Below are 19,971 nucleotides of genomic sequence, written 5' to 3'. Positions count from 1 at the left end.
ATCAGCAGAGTTGGACCAGAGGATGAGAATACTCAACTGAAATACCTTTGATGTTGGAAATGTCAATATTGAGCTGTCCAAGTTTTTCACACGTTTTCTCTATACACTCATAAACGGACTGCAGGATTTCCTTCGGGTCTTGTTCTACCCATCTTTGGAACAAAAGGATAAATGTGTTAGTCTCCAAGAAGTCACTACAAACCTAACATGTTTCCACAAATAAGTTAACCTATTAGATGTGCCTAGCACATAACAGAAAAAAATGGAGGGCTGGAGAAATGGCTCAGAGGTTAAGAGAACTGACTGCTCTTCCAGAGGTCCTGAGTTCAATTCTCAGCAACTACATGGTGGATCACAATCATCTGTAATGAGATCTGGTGCCCTCTTCTGGCCTGCAGGCATACATGCAGGCAGAATACTGTATACATAATAAATAGATAGATTAAAAAAATTGGAAAGCAAAGCATATCTATATTCTACATTATAAAGGAATTAAAAAAAACTATTGCCCTTACATTTTTCTATTTTTCTTATTCTTCACATAATAATAATCCATCCTTCTAAGGATGGTCACTAGCCAGGTGCAGCTCACTCTTCAAATCCCAGCACTTGACAGGCTAAGGCAGAATGACTGTTTTAAGTTCTAGGCCAGGCTGGTCTAGAAAGCGAGACTAACCTGGTTCCAAAAGCCAGGAAACAAAACAAACAAAAATAAAACCCTAAAAATAATCATTTTATCACTATTAGTAATAAATGACTTCAGAGTCAATGCAAAATTTCTGGCAGTTAACACACCTTTATTGTATTACATAAATTTCTTACACTTTACTTTCCATTGCTGAATTCCTAAGCCACCCAATGTTCAGACATTTTTTTCTGAACTATCACATCATAACTTCATCTCTTGACCAATCCCAATCTCTTAGGTCCTCTCAAGACAGTGTCTGGCTAAGTTTACTATGCCAATCCACAGAGTGCATGCGATAAGAGAAACCAACCAACGTGACATGCCATTACATAGTAAATGAAGAAACATACCCTTCTCTTGGGAATTCCTGTTTGATTTCGACTTGATGATGACTAAGAAGTTCAGCTGTTTTTGAATTGAAAACCTGAAAAACACATCAATACAATTATGTAGGTTGCTATAAAATCTGTTTAAAGTTAATGAGTCAATGAAGTTCTTAGGAACATATAGAAAACAATGAATCAGATGGAAGGGCCACCAATGACGTTTGGCTTATTCTTCAGACAGAATCATAACACATTGGAATGTGGGTGGCTATAGAGATGGGCTCAGTGGTTACGAGTACTTGCTGTTCTCCCGGAGGACCCATTTCAATTCCAGCAGCCATTTCAGCTGGCTCTTAACTTCCTGTATTTCCAACTTTGTGGGTGTATGTAGGTGCACTAGTGGGCACTTTGAGGTATGTGTTTGTTAAGCGAATACATGGAGGGAACAATATGTGTGTGTGTGTGTGTGTGTGTGTGTGTGTGTGTGTGTGTGTGTGTGTGTGTGTGTGCATGCACATACACACACACACAAAATAAAAATCTATCTCAAAAATTGCAGTGCCACTTCAGAAATAACTTCTCATAACCAGAAATGGTGGAGACTCACATCTGAGATCTCACCTAGTACTCAAGAGGCTAAGGTAGAAGAATCCAGAGTTTGAAGTTAGCCTGAGCTACAATGAGACATATTGTCTATAAAAACTATAAACAAAAGGAAATGAGGCCTGGAGAGATGGTTTAGTATTTAAGAGCACTGGCTGCTCTTCCAGAGGACCCTGGGTTCCATTCTCAATACCCACATGGAAGCTCACAACCTTCTGCAACTCCAGTTCCAGAAGATTTGACACCTTCTGGCCTCCATGGCCATCAGGCATGCATGTGTGCACAGACATACATGCAGACAAAATGCCCATACACATAAAATAAAAATAAATACATCTTTTTAAAAAGAGAAATGAAAGAATTTCTCCTGAGATGGTATTGCAAACATGGTCAGGCATCTATGGCTGGGATGGATGTAGGCTCAGCAGAGAACCTACTACTACTGTTTTGCTAATTGGACATGTTAAGCTGCCTTCTATATATGCATGTTTTTACCCACAGATTAGTGCTGTTCTCAGTCTTCTTCTGAGAAGCTTCTCATAGCTGTGGGTGGTGGCTAATGCAGAGATTCATTAGTGGTCAAAGGGTCAAGAATAAAAGTGATGATGGATGAGAGGATCTATAGCATCCCTCCACGGCTCATGGACCATCAGAGAAAAGGGGATGAAGACAATGCAAGGGCCAGAGAATGAGTAGGTATGGCACAGAAGGATGTCTTTTGGACATGACATGGTTGTTACCCTTATAAATCCATGATAGTTGTACTTACTGCACAAAACCTACACAAGATTTGATCTAGCAGTGTTTCATCACAGATGGAGAGGGGCTCATGAGGGGCACCACCCTCCCTGACAGACTTCAATAGCACCCATGCCCAGGCAAGCAACTTTAGTTAAAGTCGGTAGGTCACAGATACAATAAAAGGAACAAGTAAGAACAGAACTTCTTTGGTAGAAAGGTTCCAGCAGAAAATAGAGGAAGAGAAGAGAAGGCAATGGGTATGAAAACAGCTGAAATTCGTTATACATATGACTGAATGTGTCAAAGAATAAATTTTAAAACATATTTAAAAGAATTTCTTCTGAGAAAATGAAACATATTTTTTTTAATAAGGTAATTTCTGCTAGTTGTGGTGGTATACACCTGTAACCTCAGCATTTTAGGGACTGAGGCAAGAGGATTGCCACGACTTTTGGGACCAGCCTGAACTACATAACAAAGCTGGGTCCAAAAAAATAATGATATAATAATAACAGTAGTGGTGTATGACTTTAACCCTAGCACTCAGGAGGCAGAGGCAGGCCGATCAGTGAGTTTGAGGCCAGCCTGGTCTACAATGCGAGTTCCGGGACGGTCAGGGCTACACAGAAAAACCCTGTCTCAGAAAACAAACAAACAAAAAAAAAACCCCAGCTCTTTATCCCTAAATAAATCAAAAATGGCTCTGTACAAAATAGAAATTAACATAATTAATAACATAGATGTCCTTGGTGAATAGAAAAACCAAGAACAATAAGAAGGGTGAGATAATGCTGATGGTCACAGCAGGTTCCACTCCTCATGCATCTTCAATGAGAAAAAAGATGCTCGTGCAGGGTTGGTACTTGTGAATTCCTTCGCAGGGAGACTCGGTGGTGCCTTTATCAGGCACTTTAACAGGAAAACAAAGCCCTATCAGCAAGGAGAGAAATTGTTAACTGGAGGCCTCATCCACCAGGCATCTGTGTCATAAATTGCAGACCCTTTTTATAAAACATTAAAACCAGGGCTGAGAGCTAATAAAGAAACTACACAACTGGCCACAATTTCAGTGAAGTAAATAAGCACTTAAAAAAAAATTAAAGATCTTTTTTCTTAGAGATTGTTTCTTCCAGTTAGTGCCTGTACTTGAGTACCAATTTTCTTATGGTTTGAGAGTAAGAATTCATAATTTAACTAAAATTAACTCTCCAAATCACTGTAACTATAGCATAATGTTCACTTCTAATTAGTTCAGAGAGTAGTTCCGCGCCTCAGTTTCCTGGGAGAGAAAACATCTGTTCAATGCAGACTAAGAAAAGCAAAAAACAGAACCAGGCGGTGGTAGCACATGCCTTTAATCCCACCACTCTGGAGGCAGCAACAGGCAGATCTCTGTGAGTTCGAGGCCAGCCTGCTCTATAGGGTGAATTCCAGGAAGGCCTGAAAGCTACAGAGAAAGCCTGTCTCAAAAAGAAACAATAAACTGTCCACTAATTTAAAAAAAAACAAAAAAACAAAAAGAAGCAAACAAAGCAAAATTACTCTCTGGTGAGCTGCTTTCTTCCATTGATGTGACGCACAACAGCCTTTCTGGAGAAGTGATAAATAGAAAGCAAGACAGCAAATTCTTAAGTTCCCTGAGGAGATAAATATCTTACAAATCAAAGGTTAACCCAACATCATAAAAAAAACAAGCTGACCGAATTTCATTTCATATCTTATGATCTACAACTCAGTCCTAAAGTATGTGCCTAGGATGTAGGCTCAATTGCCCATGTTTTATTTATTGATATATCCCCAGGACACAGATAGTACCTTGCACACTGGTGACGGTCTGAAAAAAGACATTCTATATTTTAAGTATTTACTTGGAGAAAAATTATCAGATAAGAAATAGCAGAGGCAGATGTGGTGGCTCGCATATGTACTAATAAACTGGAAATCAATGCCAGGAAAATGGCTGCTACAAGTTTGAGGAGAGCTTGGTCTTGGAGATCTAGATAATGAGTTCAGTCAGCCAGGAGAACATAAGAAATAAATAAACATCTCAAACAATGAAAAAGGAGGAAACAAAGGAAATGATGGGTAATATGAGAAGGTAAGGTGCTAGGGAGACGGAACTCATGTGGTAGAATACTTGTCAAGCATGATATAAACCTTGGGTTTGATATTGAGAACTGTCTAAATCTAAATGTAGTGGTATAGACTTAGAAACCTACAATTCCAGCACTTAGGAGGTAGAAGCAGAAAAATCAAGAGTTCAAGGGCAGACTTCGCTACGTGAGACCCTGTCTGAATAAATCAATAGCCAGGCATGGTGATTGATACATACCTTTAAGGCCAGCACTTGGGAGGCACAGGCAGGTAGACCTCTTTTGAGCTTGGGATCAGCCTGGTCTACATAGCAGGTACCAGGGCAGCTAGAGCTACCTACTAAGATCCTGTTTCAAAGTAAATAACAAACAAACAAACAAACAAACAGAAATGGTGGGATAGGAGCTAGGTATGGTAACGTATACCTGCAATCCCAAAACTTGGAAGGCTAAAACCGGAAGACTAGCCACAACTTTGAAGCTAGCCTCAGCTACAAGGTAAGGTCCAGGCCAGTCTAGGTTAAAGTGTGTGAGCCTTCCTACAGATTGGAGGCGACTGAGAAAATAACTCAGTAAAATCATCTTTCTAAAACGTAGTAGGGAAAATGGCTGGGGAGATGGCTAGGTGTGTTACAGTACTTGGTGTGCAAATATGAGAACCTGAATTAGAAAAGCAGTAGTCATATTAAAAGCCAAGCATGATTTCTTATGCCTATAACATCAGCATCGGTGGTGAAGACTGGCATATCCCTGGAGCTCACTGGTTGGTCAGCCCAGTCAAAATGACAAGTTTCCATCTCAGTGACTTTGTCTGAAAGGAATAAAGTGGAAAGCAATAGAGCAAGGCACATGTACTCTTCCTGCCTCTGCATGTGTATACATGGGCACGGGCTCCCCTGCACTTCCATGCACATAATGCACACATCACACACATGCAGAAAGAAATGACGAAGATACCCCTCTTTAAGCCCAGCATGGTCATGACCCCAGCACTCACAGGGCTGAAGTCGGGTGATTGGCATAAATTTGTGAATAGCCTCAAACACATAGTGAGAACCAGATCACCAAAGGAAGGGAGAGAAATAATAAGGAAAAAAATAAAAATGACCAATAGTCACATAAGGCTAGGAGGTCTACAGTCACTATTGTTCACATAGGTCGATGCTATTCTATGGTGGAAGGTAACTAACTGCACATAAATGACCCACTGTCAGGAGGGCTGCTTGATTGGTACTGGGTTTTCCCCAAACTGACTTCAGAAGCCATCGTCAAACCTGTAATTCCACCTGTCATACTTGAAAGGATGAGGCCAGAAAACGAATGAGTTTGAGGTCAGCCTGGGCTCCGGGAGACCCTGTCTCTGAAAAACAAACAAGGCCAAAGCACAGTAAGGTATGGGAATAAAAAGAAACGCTGGCAATAGGGGCCCAGCGTTTTCAAACCACGCTATTGCTTCTCTAGGAGCTTTCAGGAGTTCAGAAGGAACGGCACAGCCTCCAGTTGAGCCTGCAGATTAGATCCTATCTGCAGATCCCATCTGATCTTCAGCTTCCATCTTCAATTTCTTCAAAAAATCAAGTGACAACAGAGTTTTAAGATGAATGCCAGAAGACATTACCAACCGGAACCCACGGCTCCAATACACTGCACTCATATTTACCAGGTGAGAGCCACACTGGGCAATACTGACGAAGAGTTAAGGAACAGTAGCTCTTCAGTGTATGCAGGCTAGTCTTATGTCAACTTGACACAGCCAGAGTAACCAGGGGATAGGGAGCCTCAGCTGAGAAAATGCCTCCATAACATCTGCTGGTGGGGAGCCTGTAGGGCATTTTCTAGACTGGTGATTGATGGGGAAGGGTCTAGCCCATTGTGGCTGGGGCCATCCCTGGGCTGGTGGTCCTGGGTAAGAAAGCAGGCTGAGCAAGCCATGAGGAACAAGCCAGTAAGAAGCACCCCTCCAAAGCCTCTGCACCTCCGCTCCTGTCTCCGGGTTCCTGCCCTGCTTGAGCTCCTGTCCTGACTTCCTTTGATGATGAACTGTGACATGGAAGGACAAGCTGAATAAACCCTTTGCTCCCCAAGTTGCTTTGATTAGGTATTTAATCACAGCAATAGTAACCCTAAGGCACAGTCCTTTCCTACTCTGACGTCATACTAACAAGTATTATTTTTTACCATCTATTCCATCGTAGTGATAAGGAGAAATCTTCTCACATAGAATTGCTAGGACTATGAAGAGAAAAAGACACATCTCATCCAGACACGTGGGAGTGGTAAGAGATCCCAGAAGAGTTAACCTCTAATCTGGTTGAGCAGAAATGTCGTCACGTGGGGCAGGAATTGCATGTGAGTGGGGTGTCCAGGTGGGCGAGAGGACATAATACTCTCTATCGCTATGAGGGAAGTAGAGGGGGCAAAGCTTATCGTCCCTATAGCAATAATAAGTATGACATGTGGAGGGTTCCATCGGGAAAGCAGCAGCAGCTGGTACTGAGAGACTTGGAATCTAAGTACTGAGGCTGCAATGGGGAAAGGTGAAGCATCCAGAAAGGACGTAGCACATGGCAGGCTGGCATGTGTACACAGCATTCACAAGACCAAGAGGGTAAGTGCAACAGTTGCAGGACAGGAAAAATGGAGCCAGATGGCAGGTTTCAGTTTAAACAATGCTCATTGAAGATGTTGCTCTGGTTCAGGGTATGGATGCCCAGCACCCAGCTGTTCCTATTTCAGGTCATCCGTTTAAAGAAATACATATTCCCAGAATTTCCCGTGCGCCAGAGAAGCAGACAAGAACTTCAGGTTTGGCATAATTCAGAGGCTTTAAAAAAAGCATAGGGCCTGGAGGCACACAAGGCTTGGAGACGTTACGCTCCAACCCTGCCCACGTCAGCTGTTTGGTTTTCATTTTTTTCTGAGCCTCACGAATTTTCCATCTGAGAATAGGTGGTCATGGTGGCACATGATTGTAATTCCAGCACATTGAGTCTGAGACTTTTAGGCCGACCTAAGGTGTGCTAAACATTAAGATATTTCAGTTTTTTTTTTAAAAAAAAGTCTGAATAAAAATAACCTAAAGCTAGGCATGGAGGATCATGCCTGTAAATCTATAGCCCAGTTCTTGGGAGGCTAAACCATGATTCTATTGAATTTGAGCAGCCTGGATTATATACTGAGAACAGTGAGACCTTGTCTCCATAAACAAACAAACAAAGATAAATGAATGAAATACATAAACACCAAAAATGAAATGAAATAAAATAGTCAGATACGGTTGGTAGTTTGTATCTAAAATCTCAGAATTTGGGAATTACAGGCAGGAGGATCAGGAATTCAAGGTCATTTTTGACTATGTATGTGTTTAAGGCCATACTGGGCTAAATGAGGCCCTGTCCCAAACTAACCACAAACAAATCATTTTCTCTAGGTATCGTGTCTCAATTCTGGATTTTGTCCTGAAGAGGCTATAGGTATAATTCAGTGGTAAATCATTTATTTGCCTGGGTCCTGATTTTTATTTCCATTATTGAAGTAAGCATGTGGGGCTGAAGAGATGGCTCAGTGGTTAAGAGCATAGGCTGCTCTTTGAGAAGAAGAACAGAATCTGGTTTCCAGCACCTACATAGTAAGCTCACAATCCTCTCCAACTCCAGTTCCAGGGGATCTGATGCCATCTTCTGGCCTTCTTAGGCACCAAGCATTCAGGCCATACATCGATACACATAATTTTTGTTTGTTTGTTTCTCTCTCTCTTTTTTTTTGAGACAGGGTTTCTCTGTAGCTTTGGAGCCTGTCCTGGCACTAGCTCTTATAGACCACGCTGGCCTCGAACTCACAGAGTTCTGCCTGCCTCTGCCTCCTGAGTGCTGGGATTAAAGACATGCGCCACCACTGCCCTACACAATTTTTTTTTAAGTAAAAAAAGAAAGAGAGCACAGAAAATAAAGTTAATGCATAGGCTAGGGATGGAGCTGGAGAGGCAGAATGTTTGCTAACAATGCATAAAGCCCCATATTCAATGCCCCACATGGAATAAACCAGGAATGGTAGTACATAACTGTAAACTCGAGATTCAGGCAACAGAGCCAGGACAATCAGAACTTCGAGGTTATCTGCAGCTATAGAGTAAGTCTTAGCCTGAACTCATGTACATAAAACTAAAAGTTAATGTAGAAAAGACTTTGGTGCAGTGCAGATATAGTATATATCCAATGGCCATTTCCAGCGCTATATTCGTTACTCCTACTTCTATCTTTTTATTCTGCTTACGGCATTACCTAGAAATGCTAAAAGCAGAATTAGATGGGCCGAGATCTGAGCTGAGCAGTGTGGCACACACTTGTAATCCTAACACTTGGGTGGTGGTGGCAGCAAGTTCTTGAGTTCAAAGCCAGTCTTGGCTACAGCAAATTCAAAGGGTTGGGCTATGTAAGACTCAGTCTCTCAAAAACGTTTTTAAAAAGTTACAGATCTCTATTCTACCTCTACAATTAAATAGCCTCTCAATTTCAGAGATGTTAACCACAGAATCAAAATTGTGATTTTAAAAGTTTTACAATAATCTGCTGAAACATACTGGTGTATACGTTCGCTGACTTACAAAGACTCAGAAAGATTACATGCTCGCTTTCCTAAGTGCCCTGCAGCTTTGCCTCTGTCATCGAAGACTAATTTAGCCGTGCCATAAGTATGCACATTCATTTTCCTGCCCACACACCCCTTCCACCAGCCTACTCTTTTATGGTACTCTAAAATTTACTACGTGATAAGAAATTATTCATGAATGTAGGCCGGGTGTGGTGCAATATAACTACAAGCCCACTTTCGGGTTTGGAGGCATTGTGGTTATACCTGCACAAATAAAGACAGATTATGGTCCAGCGTATGTCTCTAAGAAAATGAAACAGGAAATCCGAAGATCTGTTCTGCCGCGTAATGGCAAAGGCCATCAGTTGCTTTCTTCTGTGTCCTGTTTCTGCTGGATACTTTGGGCCTGTAACCTGAAGACTGGAAACCCATGTTACAGTTCTGTAACAGCAGTGTTCAGGCAGCTGTTCAGGCAGCGAGATGTCTTTGTCAATTCTAGAGTTTTGGAAGTTGCTTACAATGCACTTCCTGTTTACTTAGGTAATATTATATCCTTTTGGAGTCTTTCATGTAGTTGAAGAAGAGATAGTTATAATTATAGTTTTCCTTCCTTAGTTATGATAAAAGATAAAGCAGATATAAATATTATAACTATAAATCTTGCTTAATACCTGTTTTGTTATATGTAATTTTACTATGTTAAAGTTAAAAACCTTCCTTTTTATTTAAACAGAAAAGGGGGAATGGTGTGGGAAGTCTTTCTGTCTATGTGTTGCTTTTATTGGCTAATGAATAAAGCTATTTCAACCAGTGGCTTAGAATAGGGCAAGGCAGGAGTTACAAGCAGGTAGAGGAGAGAGTAGGCGGAGTCAAGCAGAAGCCATGTAGCCCCACCAGACGCAGACACCAGACAGAACCTTGCTAGTAAGCCACAGCCGTGTAGCGATACACAGATTAACAGAAATGGGTTAATTTAAGAAATAAGAGTGAGCCAGAAATATGCTTAAGTTACTGGTCAAACAGTATTGCAAATGATAAAGTTTCTGTGTGATTATTTCATGGTCTGGGCAGCCAGAAATGAACAAGCGGCCTCGGCAACAGAGCAGGTGGATTAGCAGCTCAAGATCATCCTCAACTACATGGTCAGTTTGAGGACAGCCTGTGTCAAAATAAAATACTAAATGGAATGAGAAAACCATTTTACATATTTACACAAACTTGAATGACCCAAAATAAAAATACTAGCCACAAATATATTACATTGCAAAACTGACAAGGAAAGGTTTAATGGCTTAAGGCCACAGAAATAGCATATAAATTAGGATGCTTTTCTCTTTCTCTCTCTCTCTCTCTCTCTCTCTCTCTCTCTCTCTCTCTCTCTCTCTCTCTCTCTCTCTCTCTTTCTCCCTGTCCTTAGTTCTTTTTTAGACAAAGTCTGGTTGCATAGCCCAAGCTAGCCTCCAACTTGCAATCTTTTTGCCTTGGTATCACAAGATTACAGACATATACCATCATATCATTTGCTACAAATGAAATTATAAGAGACTGGAGAGATGGCTCAGAGGTTAAGAGCACTGGCAGCTCTTCTAGAGGTTCTGAGTTCAGTTCCCAGAAACCACATGGTGGCTCACAACCATCTGTAATGAGATCTGGTGCCCTCTTCTGGCATGTACGTGTACATGCAGGAGGAACATTGTATATACAATAAATAAATCTTAAAAAAAAAAAGCTGGGCAGTGGTAGTGCATGCCTTTAATCCCAGCACTTGGGAGGCAGTGGCAGATGTATCTCTGTGAGTTTGAGACCAGCCTGGTCTATAAGAGCTAGTTCCAGCACAGGCTACAACACCACAGGGAAAGCCTGTCACAAAAAAAAAGAAAAAAAGAAAAAAGAAATTGTAGGGACCAGTGAGAACTGTCATAAGGTACAGGCAGGCATTTGCTGCTAAGCCAGGGGACCTGAGTTCGATTTCTGGGACTTACATACTGGAAGGAAAGAACCAACCCTGGCAAGTTGTCCTCTGACCGTCACACACAAAGACACACACACCCTCACCAAATAAAATGTAATTTTAAAACATTTTGAATGAAATGGGGGCCTAGAGAGATGCCTCAGTAACTAAGAGCACTTGGTCTCCAGCCATGAGAACCAGAGTTCTAATTCCAGCATTCACATGGGGTAACTCCAGCTCCACGTGATCTGTCATCCTCTTCTGGCCTCTATAGGCACCAGCACACGTGTTTATAAACGCACACAGACACACATATACAGATACATGCATACAAAAGTAAAATAAAGTCTTAAAAAGAAAAACAGGAACTGGAGAAATGGCTTAGTGGTTAAGAGCACCTGCCCTTCTAGAGGGACAGAGTTCAAGTCCCAGCACCAACAATGCACCAACTTTCTCTAACTCCAGTTCCAGGGGATCTGATGCCCTCTTTTTAAAAAAAAAAAAAAGATTTATTTATCTATTATGTATACAACATTCATTCCATGTTTGCTTGCATGCCAGAAGAGGGCACCAGATCTCATTATAGATGGCTGTGAGCCACCATGTGGTTGCTGGGAATTGAACTCAGGACCTCTAGAAGAGCAGTCAGTGCTCTTAACCTCTGAGTCATCTCTCCAGCCCCTGATGCCCTCTTCTGACCTCTGTGGGCAGCAGGCATACATGTGGTACACAGACATACAGTACAGGCAAAACACCCATCAGTGTAAAATAAAAAGTATTTTTAAGTGAAACTGTGCTGACACGATGGCTCAGGTGTAAAGGTCCATGCTGACACCTGAGTTCAATCTTCAGGACCCACATGATGAAACGAGGGGATGAACTTTTGCAGGTGCACACATTCTCTCTCTCTCTCTCTCTCTCTCTCTCTCTCTCTCTCTCTCTCTGTGTGTGTGTGTGTGTGTGTGTGTGTGTGTGTGTGTGCGTGTGTGTAATAAAAGTGTAATGCAATTGTATGCTGGCTGTGGTAGTACACATCTGCAATCCCGTCACCTGGGAAGTGGAGACAGGTGGATCAGGCGTCATTCTTGGCTACATGCAAGTCTGAGGGCAGCCTGGGATGCAGAATATCATCTGAAACAGCAACAACAAATGTGTAAAGCAAAGCATATAGCTCTGCAGTATAGGTCCTATGTGGCATTTACAAGCCCAGTGCTTGGTCCCCGGTGCCACAAAAATTTTTATTTCAGCACATATGCAGATATCTAACATATAGCTAGTGGCCAAGTTTTAAATTTCCCAAGTTTCTCATTCCGTCAACACATCTCAGTCCCCGGATGCTCATGTTGATTCATGTGCTTGTTCATGTACAGTAAATAACTATTGTGTCCCTTTAGGGAAGAAAACAAGAGATGGCTCGGGCCTTCAAGTACAAAAATCGAAAGCTCTTAAAAGCTGGGCATGGAGGTTCATTCCGGTAATCTCAGCACTTAGGAAGGAGAAGCAGGAAGAAAGCCGTATGTTTGTGGCCAGCCTAGGCTACACAATGAGTTCCAGGCCAGCATGGGCTCCAGTGGTAAGACTGTCTCAAGAAAACAAAAACAGATGTGTTGAATAAGAAGGAAAAAGAAAAAAGGAAAAAAGAGAGGGGGAGAGGGAGGAAGGGAGGGAGGAGAAATCTATCCGTAAGCTTTCTGAGATCTCTAAATCTCTAAGTATAAGGAGACAACTGGGGCCACGACAATGTTTCCTGCCAAAGTAAGCAAAGAACTACAATTCCTGTCATTCTTCATATTCACTAGCTGTTGGAACAAAATGATTACACAACATGATCCACGATGACACACCTGAGCCCTGCCCAGGGCCCACTGAACCTGACTCACCAAGTGATCATAACCCGCAGTACTTATGCAAAGCAGTATTTATTCATGCATTGTGAAAGCAATTTGTAAGAATATATTTTTCTTGATGAACATTCACGTATGGCTATAATCTTATAAACTGGAAGTTGACTGGCTGGGTCCTTTCTGAATTTCTCTTCTCTAGTCTCCAGGCAGTAGTTAGTATAAGCTGCCTCAGAGTGTAAAGAGACTTGGACTTGAATTCTTGTTCTACCAGTTATTATGTGACCTTGGGCCCCGATCCTCAAATCCTCAGCCGAGATCTCATCACCGGCTGAGGTAAGGTGGCTTCCCTGAGTCCTATCTAAATCCCATCAAATGACATGAGCCTAGGAAAGTCTTCAATGCTGTCTTGACATACTGCAAGTCCCAACATTCTCCAAACCTTCTTTGTAAACATTTGACTTAATGGAAAAAAATAAGTTACCAGGTAGAGAAGGAAGTTGACTGCCTAGCCTGAAACTTTTTTTCTCACAAAGAAATTGCCCCTCCTTAAAACCTGTTACACTAATTCTCTTTCCAAGAACTTCCTACTCTGCAGCCTGTGTGCCAACACAGGTTCACTTTCCTACCAGACAAGCTGGGAATTTTCCTCTAGCACAAAACATCTTAATCCTTTGACAATCTGATAAAGAAATAAACATGGGGGTGGAAGGAATGGCTCGTTGGGTAAAGGTGTGTGTTACCAAACCCAATGACTTGACTTCAACTCTCCAGACCTATAAGGAGGAAATAAAGAAGTGGTTCTCAAGTCAGGTGGTGGTGGTGCAAGCCTTTAATCCCAGAACTATGGAGAATCTCTGAAGCTGAGGCCAGTCTGGTCTATAGAGAGAGTTCCAGGACAGCTAGGCCTGTATAGAAAAACCTATCTCAAAAAAAAACCTAATATGGGAGCTGGAGAGATGGCTCAGTGGTTAAGAGCACTGGTTGTTCTTCCAGAGGACCTGAGTTCAAGTCCCAGTACCCACGTGGCAACTCACAACTATCTTTAATTCCAGTTCCTGGGGACCTAACACCCATGGCAAAATACCGATGTGCATAAAACAAAAATAAATAAAATTTTCAAAAAATAACAAATAAACAGCAAAGTAACTCACATAAGTTGTCCTCTGACTTTCCGTGAGAGATGGCTCAGTGGTTCAAAACACATGTTGCTCTTCTAGAGGACCCTGATTCGAGTCCTAGCACCCAGATAGTGGGTTACAACCAAGTGTAACTCTGGTTTCAAGGGACTCATAACCTCTTGTGGCGTCCTTGGACAATGCATGCACACAATTTGTACACATATCCATGCGTGCAAGCAAAGCACCTATACTTGAAAAATAATGTAAATAAAACGGAAGTTCTACTACTAAAATCAAAGAAATTAATCCAATCTGAATTGAGTTTTTTGTTTTGTTTTGTTTGCTTGGTATGGCAGCCCATCTGTAATCCAAACTCCGGAGGCAAAACAGGAGGATTACAGCAAGTTTGGCTATACTGCAGTCTAGGCTATAAAGTGAGACATGATCTTTGTCTCAAACCAGAGAGTGAGACAGAGAAAGTTTACACATTATTGACAAAGAAAAGAAAACCAGAATTAAAAGTCAGCTGATGTATTAAAGAAAAATAAAAATCTACATAACCGCCGGGAAGGCTATTGTATACCTGCAGGTAGGACAGCAAAACACATGTTTATTTTCTACACTGCTGATTGAAAATTTTTAAGGGATACAAGAATGAACAGGGCTTGTAAGGTGGCTTCTTTCAATATATAATAGGTATAGAATTACAAACACAGGCAAAAAAAAAAAGAGCCATTGAGAGTAGTATAGAAAGAACCATCCAGGGTTGGGGTGAGGGACTCAATGGTTTAATGCTTGTTTGGTATATGAGGCTCTGCATTTGATCCTCGGCACCACAAAAATAAATAAATAAACCTGTTAGTGGAAGAGAGAGCTGTGGTTCAGGGTTTGAGGAAAACGAAAGAGATGGATGGCTATTGAACTGCTATTTACAGGCCGAATAGAACCGTAAGGAACCGACATGGGCACAGAGGAAGGGGGATTCACATTGAATGAAAGAGCAGAAATAAAGATTTTGCTAATAGAAAAAGAGAAAAAGAGAGCTAAGGAGGTTATTGGCCTCCAATAACTTAAATATGCAAATTAAATCAAGACTAATGAGATTGTGTAAATTTCTTTACCTTCCTGTGCTTCCTATAACAGTTCCTACACACTGCACCCTTATCTAAGAAGGCAAACCATTATCTTTGCGTCATCATTAAAACGTGGAAGAGTAATATAGGAACAAGCCCGAGGAATCACCTTGTGACCAAAGCACTTATTCAGCAAGTCAACTCTATCTGCATTCCCCAGGAAATTTTTACAACCAAAGGAAACACTATCTTGCTAAACCATGCCCAAGGATTCCAAGTAACCCACTTGGCCTTTCAAGCATTATTTCATAGTTGTTTCTTACGGAACAGATAATGTTACCGATTAACATTTGTTTTTAGTCATTTATTATTTATTCACTTTTGTTTCCTAAGACATGGTCTCATTATGTAGCTCAGGTTGACTTAGAACCAGGTAGCCCAGCTCAATAATCCTACTGGCATTTACAAGTGTGCACCACCAGGACCGGAGAGACGGCTTGGGGTTCTTCCAGAAGACCCAACTTCCAGTTTCAAGCTCCTGTATCATGTAGCTCACAAATGTCTAGGACTCCAACTCCAAGGGTCTCATTGTCTTCCAAAGGGAAACACATACATGTGAAATACACACACACACACACACACACAAAAATAAATCTAAAACAAAATAAAAAGTATAAGATACCACATCTGACTATTAATTAACTTCTTACCAGCAGGGAGTAATCTTCTGAAATTGAACATTATTATAGTGCTAATAGAGCACCTAATAACTGCAGTCAAATATTGTTTTCAGTACCAGGTATCTTGCTAGGGCCTTATATATTCTAGGTAGGTGCTCTACCAATGAGCAACATTCAGTATGAAACATAATTTTTGCTTGTTTGTTTTTGTTTTAATTTGTGTTTTTTTTTGTTTTTGTTTTTTTATTTTTTGTTTTTCAAGACAGGGTTTCTCTGTAGCTTTGGAGCCTCTTCTGGAACTAGCTCTTGTAGACCAGGCTGGCCTCGAACTCACTGGGATTCACCTGCCTCTGCCTCCCAAGTGCTGAGATTAAAGGCTTGCGCCACCACCACCTCTTGTTTGTTTTTATGTTATTTTTCAAGACAGGGTTTCTCTGTGTAGCACTGGCTGTCCTGGAAATCACTCTGTAGAACAGACTGGCCTTGAGCTCAAGAGGCCTTGAGCTCAAGAGATCAGACTACCTCTGCCTCCGAAGTGCTGGGATTAAGTGTATGACACCACTACCCGGCAGGGTTTCTGTGGTTGGTGTTAACATTATATGATTATAGCATTATGAACTCGATAAACTCTTTCTCTATCAATGTAAAAAGATGCCTTTAAGTAACAAGACATGAAGGACCAGAAACAATCTGCAGTACATAAAGAAAAAGACTGTTTGAACTACATAGATAGCAATATGAAGACCTTACATGAAGGCAAACTCATTCAGGTAGGCTCCTAAGAAGAAAACCTGTATAGTTTACTCACATTCATATAGGGCAAAGGCTATGCAAACTTGGGAACAATGATCATACTTGGTTTGGCTTCCCCCAATACTTTGAGTTAGTAGTTATTACCACTTAAGAACTGGAAAGGTAAGAAGAAAGCAGGAATGTCTCGCCAAAGATTCAAAAGCATCAGCTTTTATTAAAATAAATGGAAGACGGATCTTGTGAGTTCGAGACCAGCCTGGTCTACAAGAGCTAGTTCCAGGACAGGCTCCAAAACCACAGAGAAACCCTGTCTCGAAAAACAAAACAAAACAAAAAAATAAAGAAAAATAAAAAAATGGAAGATCTGGCATCAGTGAGCTTGTTCCTGGTTAGCAATATAGCTCTCACCTTGGCCTAGTACAAATTGCCAGTGTGTGGCTCCCCGCCCCGCCCCCCACCCGCCGCCAAAACCCCGCTTCAACCTACCTGGCCTCTGCAGCCATTAGTGTGACAAATCTTTTAAAATTATTCTTATTCCATCTATTTCTTTGTGTGGTGCGTGTGCATGCCACAGCATACACGTGGAGGTGAGAGGACAACTTGTGAGAGCTGTTTCTTAGTCCATGTAGGTCCCAGAGATCAAGATCAGATCATTAGGATTGGCAGCGGAGTGGCAGCGAGCACCTTTATCTACCGAGCCATTTCTCCGGCCCTAAGTGTGACGATGCTCAAATGTAGCTTTAAAATTCAACCCACATGGCCAATGGCGGTGGCTTGTGCTCGTAATCGTAGTACTTATGAGGCTGAGGAAGAATGACTGTGAGTTTTAGACTACCCTATGCTATGTGGTTCATGAACAGCCTGAGCTACACAGCATGATATTATCTCAAAATAACCAGTGCACAGAGAGATGACTTAGCAACTGAGATAGTTGCTCTTCCAAAGAACCTTCATTTGATTGCCAACACTCAGGTGGCAATTGACAACTGTCTATATCTCAGGAGATCTGACATTCTTCTGGCCTCCTCAGGCACTAGGCACATACATGGCTCATAGACATACATGTGGACAGAATACCCACACACATAAAATAAATACATTTAAAAAAATCAGCCTAGTTATTCAGTCTACATGTTTTAATGATCTTAATAAGCTTAGAAAATGATAATGATTTTGTAGGTTATATGTTGATCAAATCCCGTTATGCAGACAGACTTTCTGATTTGTGATTCTGGATTATATAGACATTTATATGAATATAAGACAAAATGAAACCTACTTTATGCAATCAAAAGATTAAAAAATGCAGATGTGAAACAGTGGTTGGGTACTCAAATCAGGGTTAAGTCACTAAGCAGGATTTAAAATTGAAAGTGGACTGAAAGTTTCTCAGTTTAGAAAAAAAGACTTCTCATAATCACAACACAATGCAGTGTCAACTGAACAAAACACACAACATACATATTATACACACACACACTTTATATATACAGGAAGAGCTAAGGGTGTAGCTTATGGTAGAGTGCCTGTCTACCATGCTACAGGCAAGGACATCAACCCTTAAGGGCACAAAGTAAGTAAATAATTGAGGAAAAATTATATTTGATAAAGAAATAAAGGGGGTACTAAATCACTAAATATTTACATCAACTTTTCAGGTTAGTCAAATGTCCACTGAAGCATGGCCTTTTCCGAACACTCTTTTTACTTAAATTACTTTGAAATGATCTCACTGAACTGAGTGCTAGATCACTTCAAGAGCAAGTTTCCTAGTTGTGAGGGAGCAGTGGCCCATGCCTGGAATCCCAGCACTAGCCAGGCTGAGGCAGCAGGATCATGGGGTGCACAGGCAGACCCCATCCCAAAAACAAAAGAGAAAAGAAAAGAAGCGAAAAGAAAAGAAAGCTAACCTTCCTAACTGCAAAACTAATCAGCAGAGTGATACTTAAACAGCGCCTCTTTATGGTAAAACTCTAGTCATGCTTACTGAATGAACAGAAAATTACCCTGTCGCATCGCACAGTCAAGCAGAGTAGACAGTATTTGTTGGTAATGGGCAAGTATCAGAAGTGAAATTTTAAGCTCTAGAAACAAGAAAGATTACAGCAAAATAACTGCAATCTGTCTATTTCCTAATTTGTTCTGCCACCCCCTCAGTAGTCTTTCCTCTGTGGGAGAGGATGACAATGCATCATCACGCTAATACTTTATTCGTTCTATCGCTCCAAAGGACGCTCTGTTGGGTTCCCACAGCCGTGACACAGCTTTCCCTCCATCCAAGGACGTCCTGCGCCTAGCAGGCCAAATGCTCCTGGGGAAGACCGCTGCAGTGTCAGTGTGACCACCTGTCCCCTACCATACCCCGGTGGCTCTGTGCGGATGCTCTAAGAGTACTCTCCTTGGGAAGAGAATCTCCCCATTAGTATGTGACTTGGCTCCACAATCAAAACTGAGACTGCTCAACTCTGCTGCGGGGGTCTTGGGAGGCCAAGATCCCCCTCCGGCCAGGACTGGGCAACCCCAGCATGGTAGGTCCCCTCTTTGGCCTCCTTTCCTCGCCCCAGCAGCCGAGGGCCCAGGAGAGCAAGAGGCTCGGACTGAGAAAGCAACACCCCGCCTTTCCTCCTCCAACTAGCGTCCCAGTTCAGGGGTTGAGATGTTACCCCGGCTCACCAAGAAACGTGTTGAACTGGTACCCTGGTCCACTGCTCCCACCAATGGCCCCAAAACTGCTTTCTTCGCGGCTGCCATGGAAGTCAGTCAGCTTCAGGTCGGAGAGTTTAACACGACCGGTCTCCGGGGTGACTGCGGAGGGCGGAGTAGAAGATAGCCAAGGGTGAAGCGGCGCGCTTCTGCTGGAGGCTCGCGCGACTCCTAGGCAGCCCCTTTACCCGCGCCCGGCAGCGTCGCCCCGCCCCTCCGGCTCAGGCCCCGCCCCGGCCCGCATTCCCTGAGGCTTGGGGAGGGGGGGGTTGCAAAGGGGGCGCTGTCTTCCCGGACGGCCAATGAGGAACCACAGAAGGAGACCGGGCGGCAAGCCAGTCTAGGACTGTGAGACGTCAAAGGGGCGGGATCTGCTTTACGGCGGGGGCGGGGGTCCGCGCGGTGGGTCACATGGTTGTGGGCGGGAGAAGCGTCTGCTTTGAGCCCGGCTGAGGCTGAGCGAGGGCGGAGGCGGACGATGCCTATTGGCCGGGAGCACCCCCAGAACACTCCCCGCAGACGGGGCCCTGAGGCTAGTGCCGGCAGAAGCCACCCAAAGTGCAGAACCTCCTGTTCTTTCTCCGGTAGGCTGTGCAGAGATCGCGATCTGAGTCGCCTACTGACGACCCCGTCCTTTCTTTCCCACGCTTCCCACGCCCCGCGCGCTTAGCTCCTGTTAATGATAATAAACACCTCTACCGGGATCAATTCAGGGTGCCATCAGCTGCAGGAGCCTCGCGAATCCTTCACCTCTGTAAACTAGGGACAAGAAACGCGGAAGTTATTTCTGCTTAATTATTTAAGGAAA

At 42.5% G+C, this 19,971-nt stretch overlaps 1 protein-coding gene across 6 annotated transcripts in view; it reads right to left on the bottom strand.

Moving 5' to 3' along the window:
* The window catches only part of Gk (glycerol kinase), an 83,042-nt gene extending 63,669 nt beyond the window's left edge, over positions 1-19,373 (bottom strand). For 4 of the 6 annotated variants that reach the window (XM_075957039.1, XM_075957041.1, XM_075957044.1 and 1 more), the window contains exons 1-3: positions 19,134-19,343; positions 1,039-1,112; positions 46-152 (exon numbers count right to left, since the gene is read on the bottom strand). In XM_075957039.1, coding sequence (XP_075813154.1) covers positions 46-152; positions 1,039-1,112; positions 19,134-19,211 — 259 coding nt within the window. In that variant the 5' untranslated portion in view covers positions 19,212-19,343. Of the gene's footprint in view, positions 1-45; positions 153-1,038; positions 1,113-19,133 lie in introns of all 6 variants that reach the window. The other 2 variants (XM_075957040.1, XM_075957043.1) reach the window with 2 other exon arrangements.
* Between the last annotated feature and the right edge of the window lie 598 nt (positions 19,374-19,971).

This window comes from Microtus pennsylvanicus, chromosome X (assembly GCF_037038515.1).
Source record: "Microtus pennsylvanicus isolate mMicPen1 chromosome X, mMicPen1.hap1, whole genome shotgun sequence".
In the NCBI taxonomy this organism is placed as follows: Eukaryota; Metazoa; Chordata; class Mammalia; order Rodentia; family Cricetidae; genus Microtus; species Microtus pennsylvanicus.
This window is presented reverse-complemented; position numbering and strand designations above follow the sequence as displayed.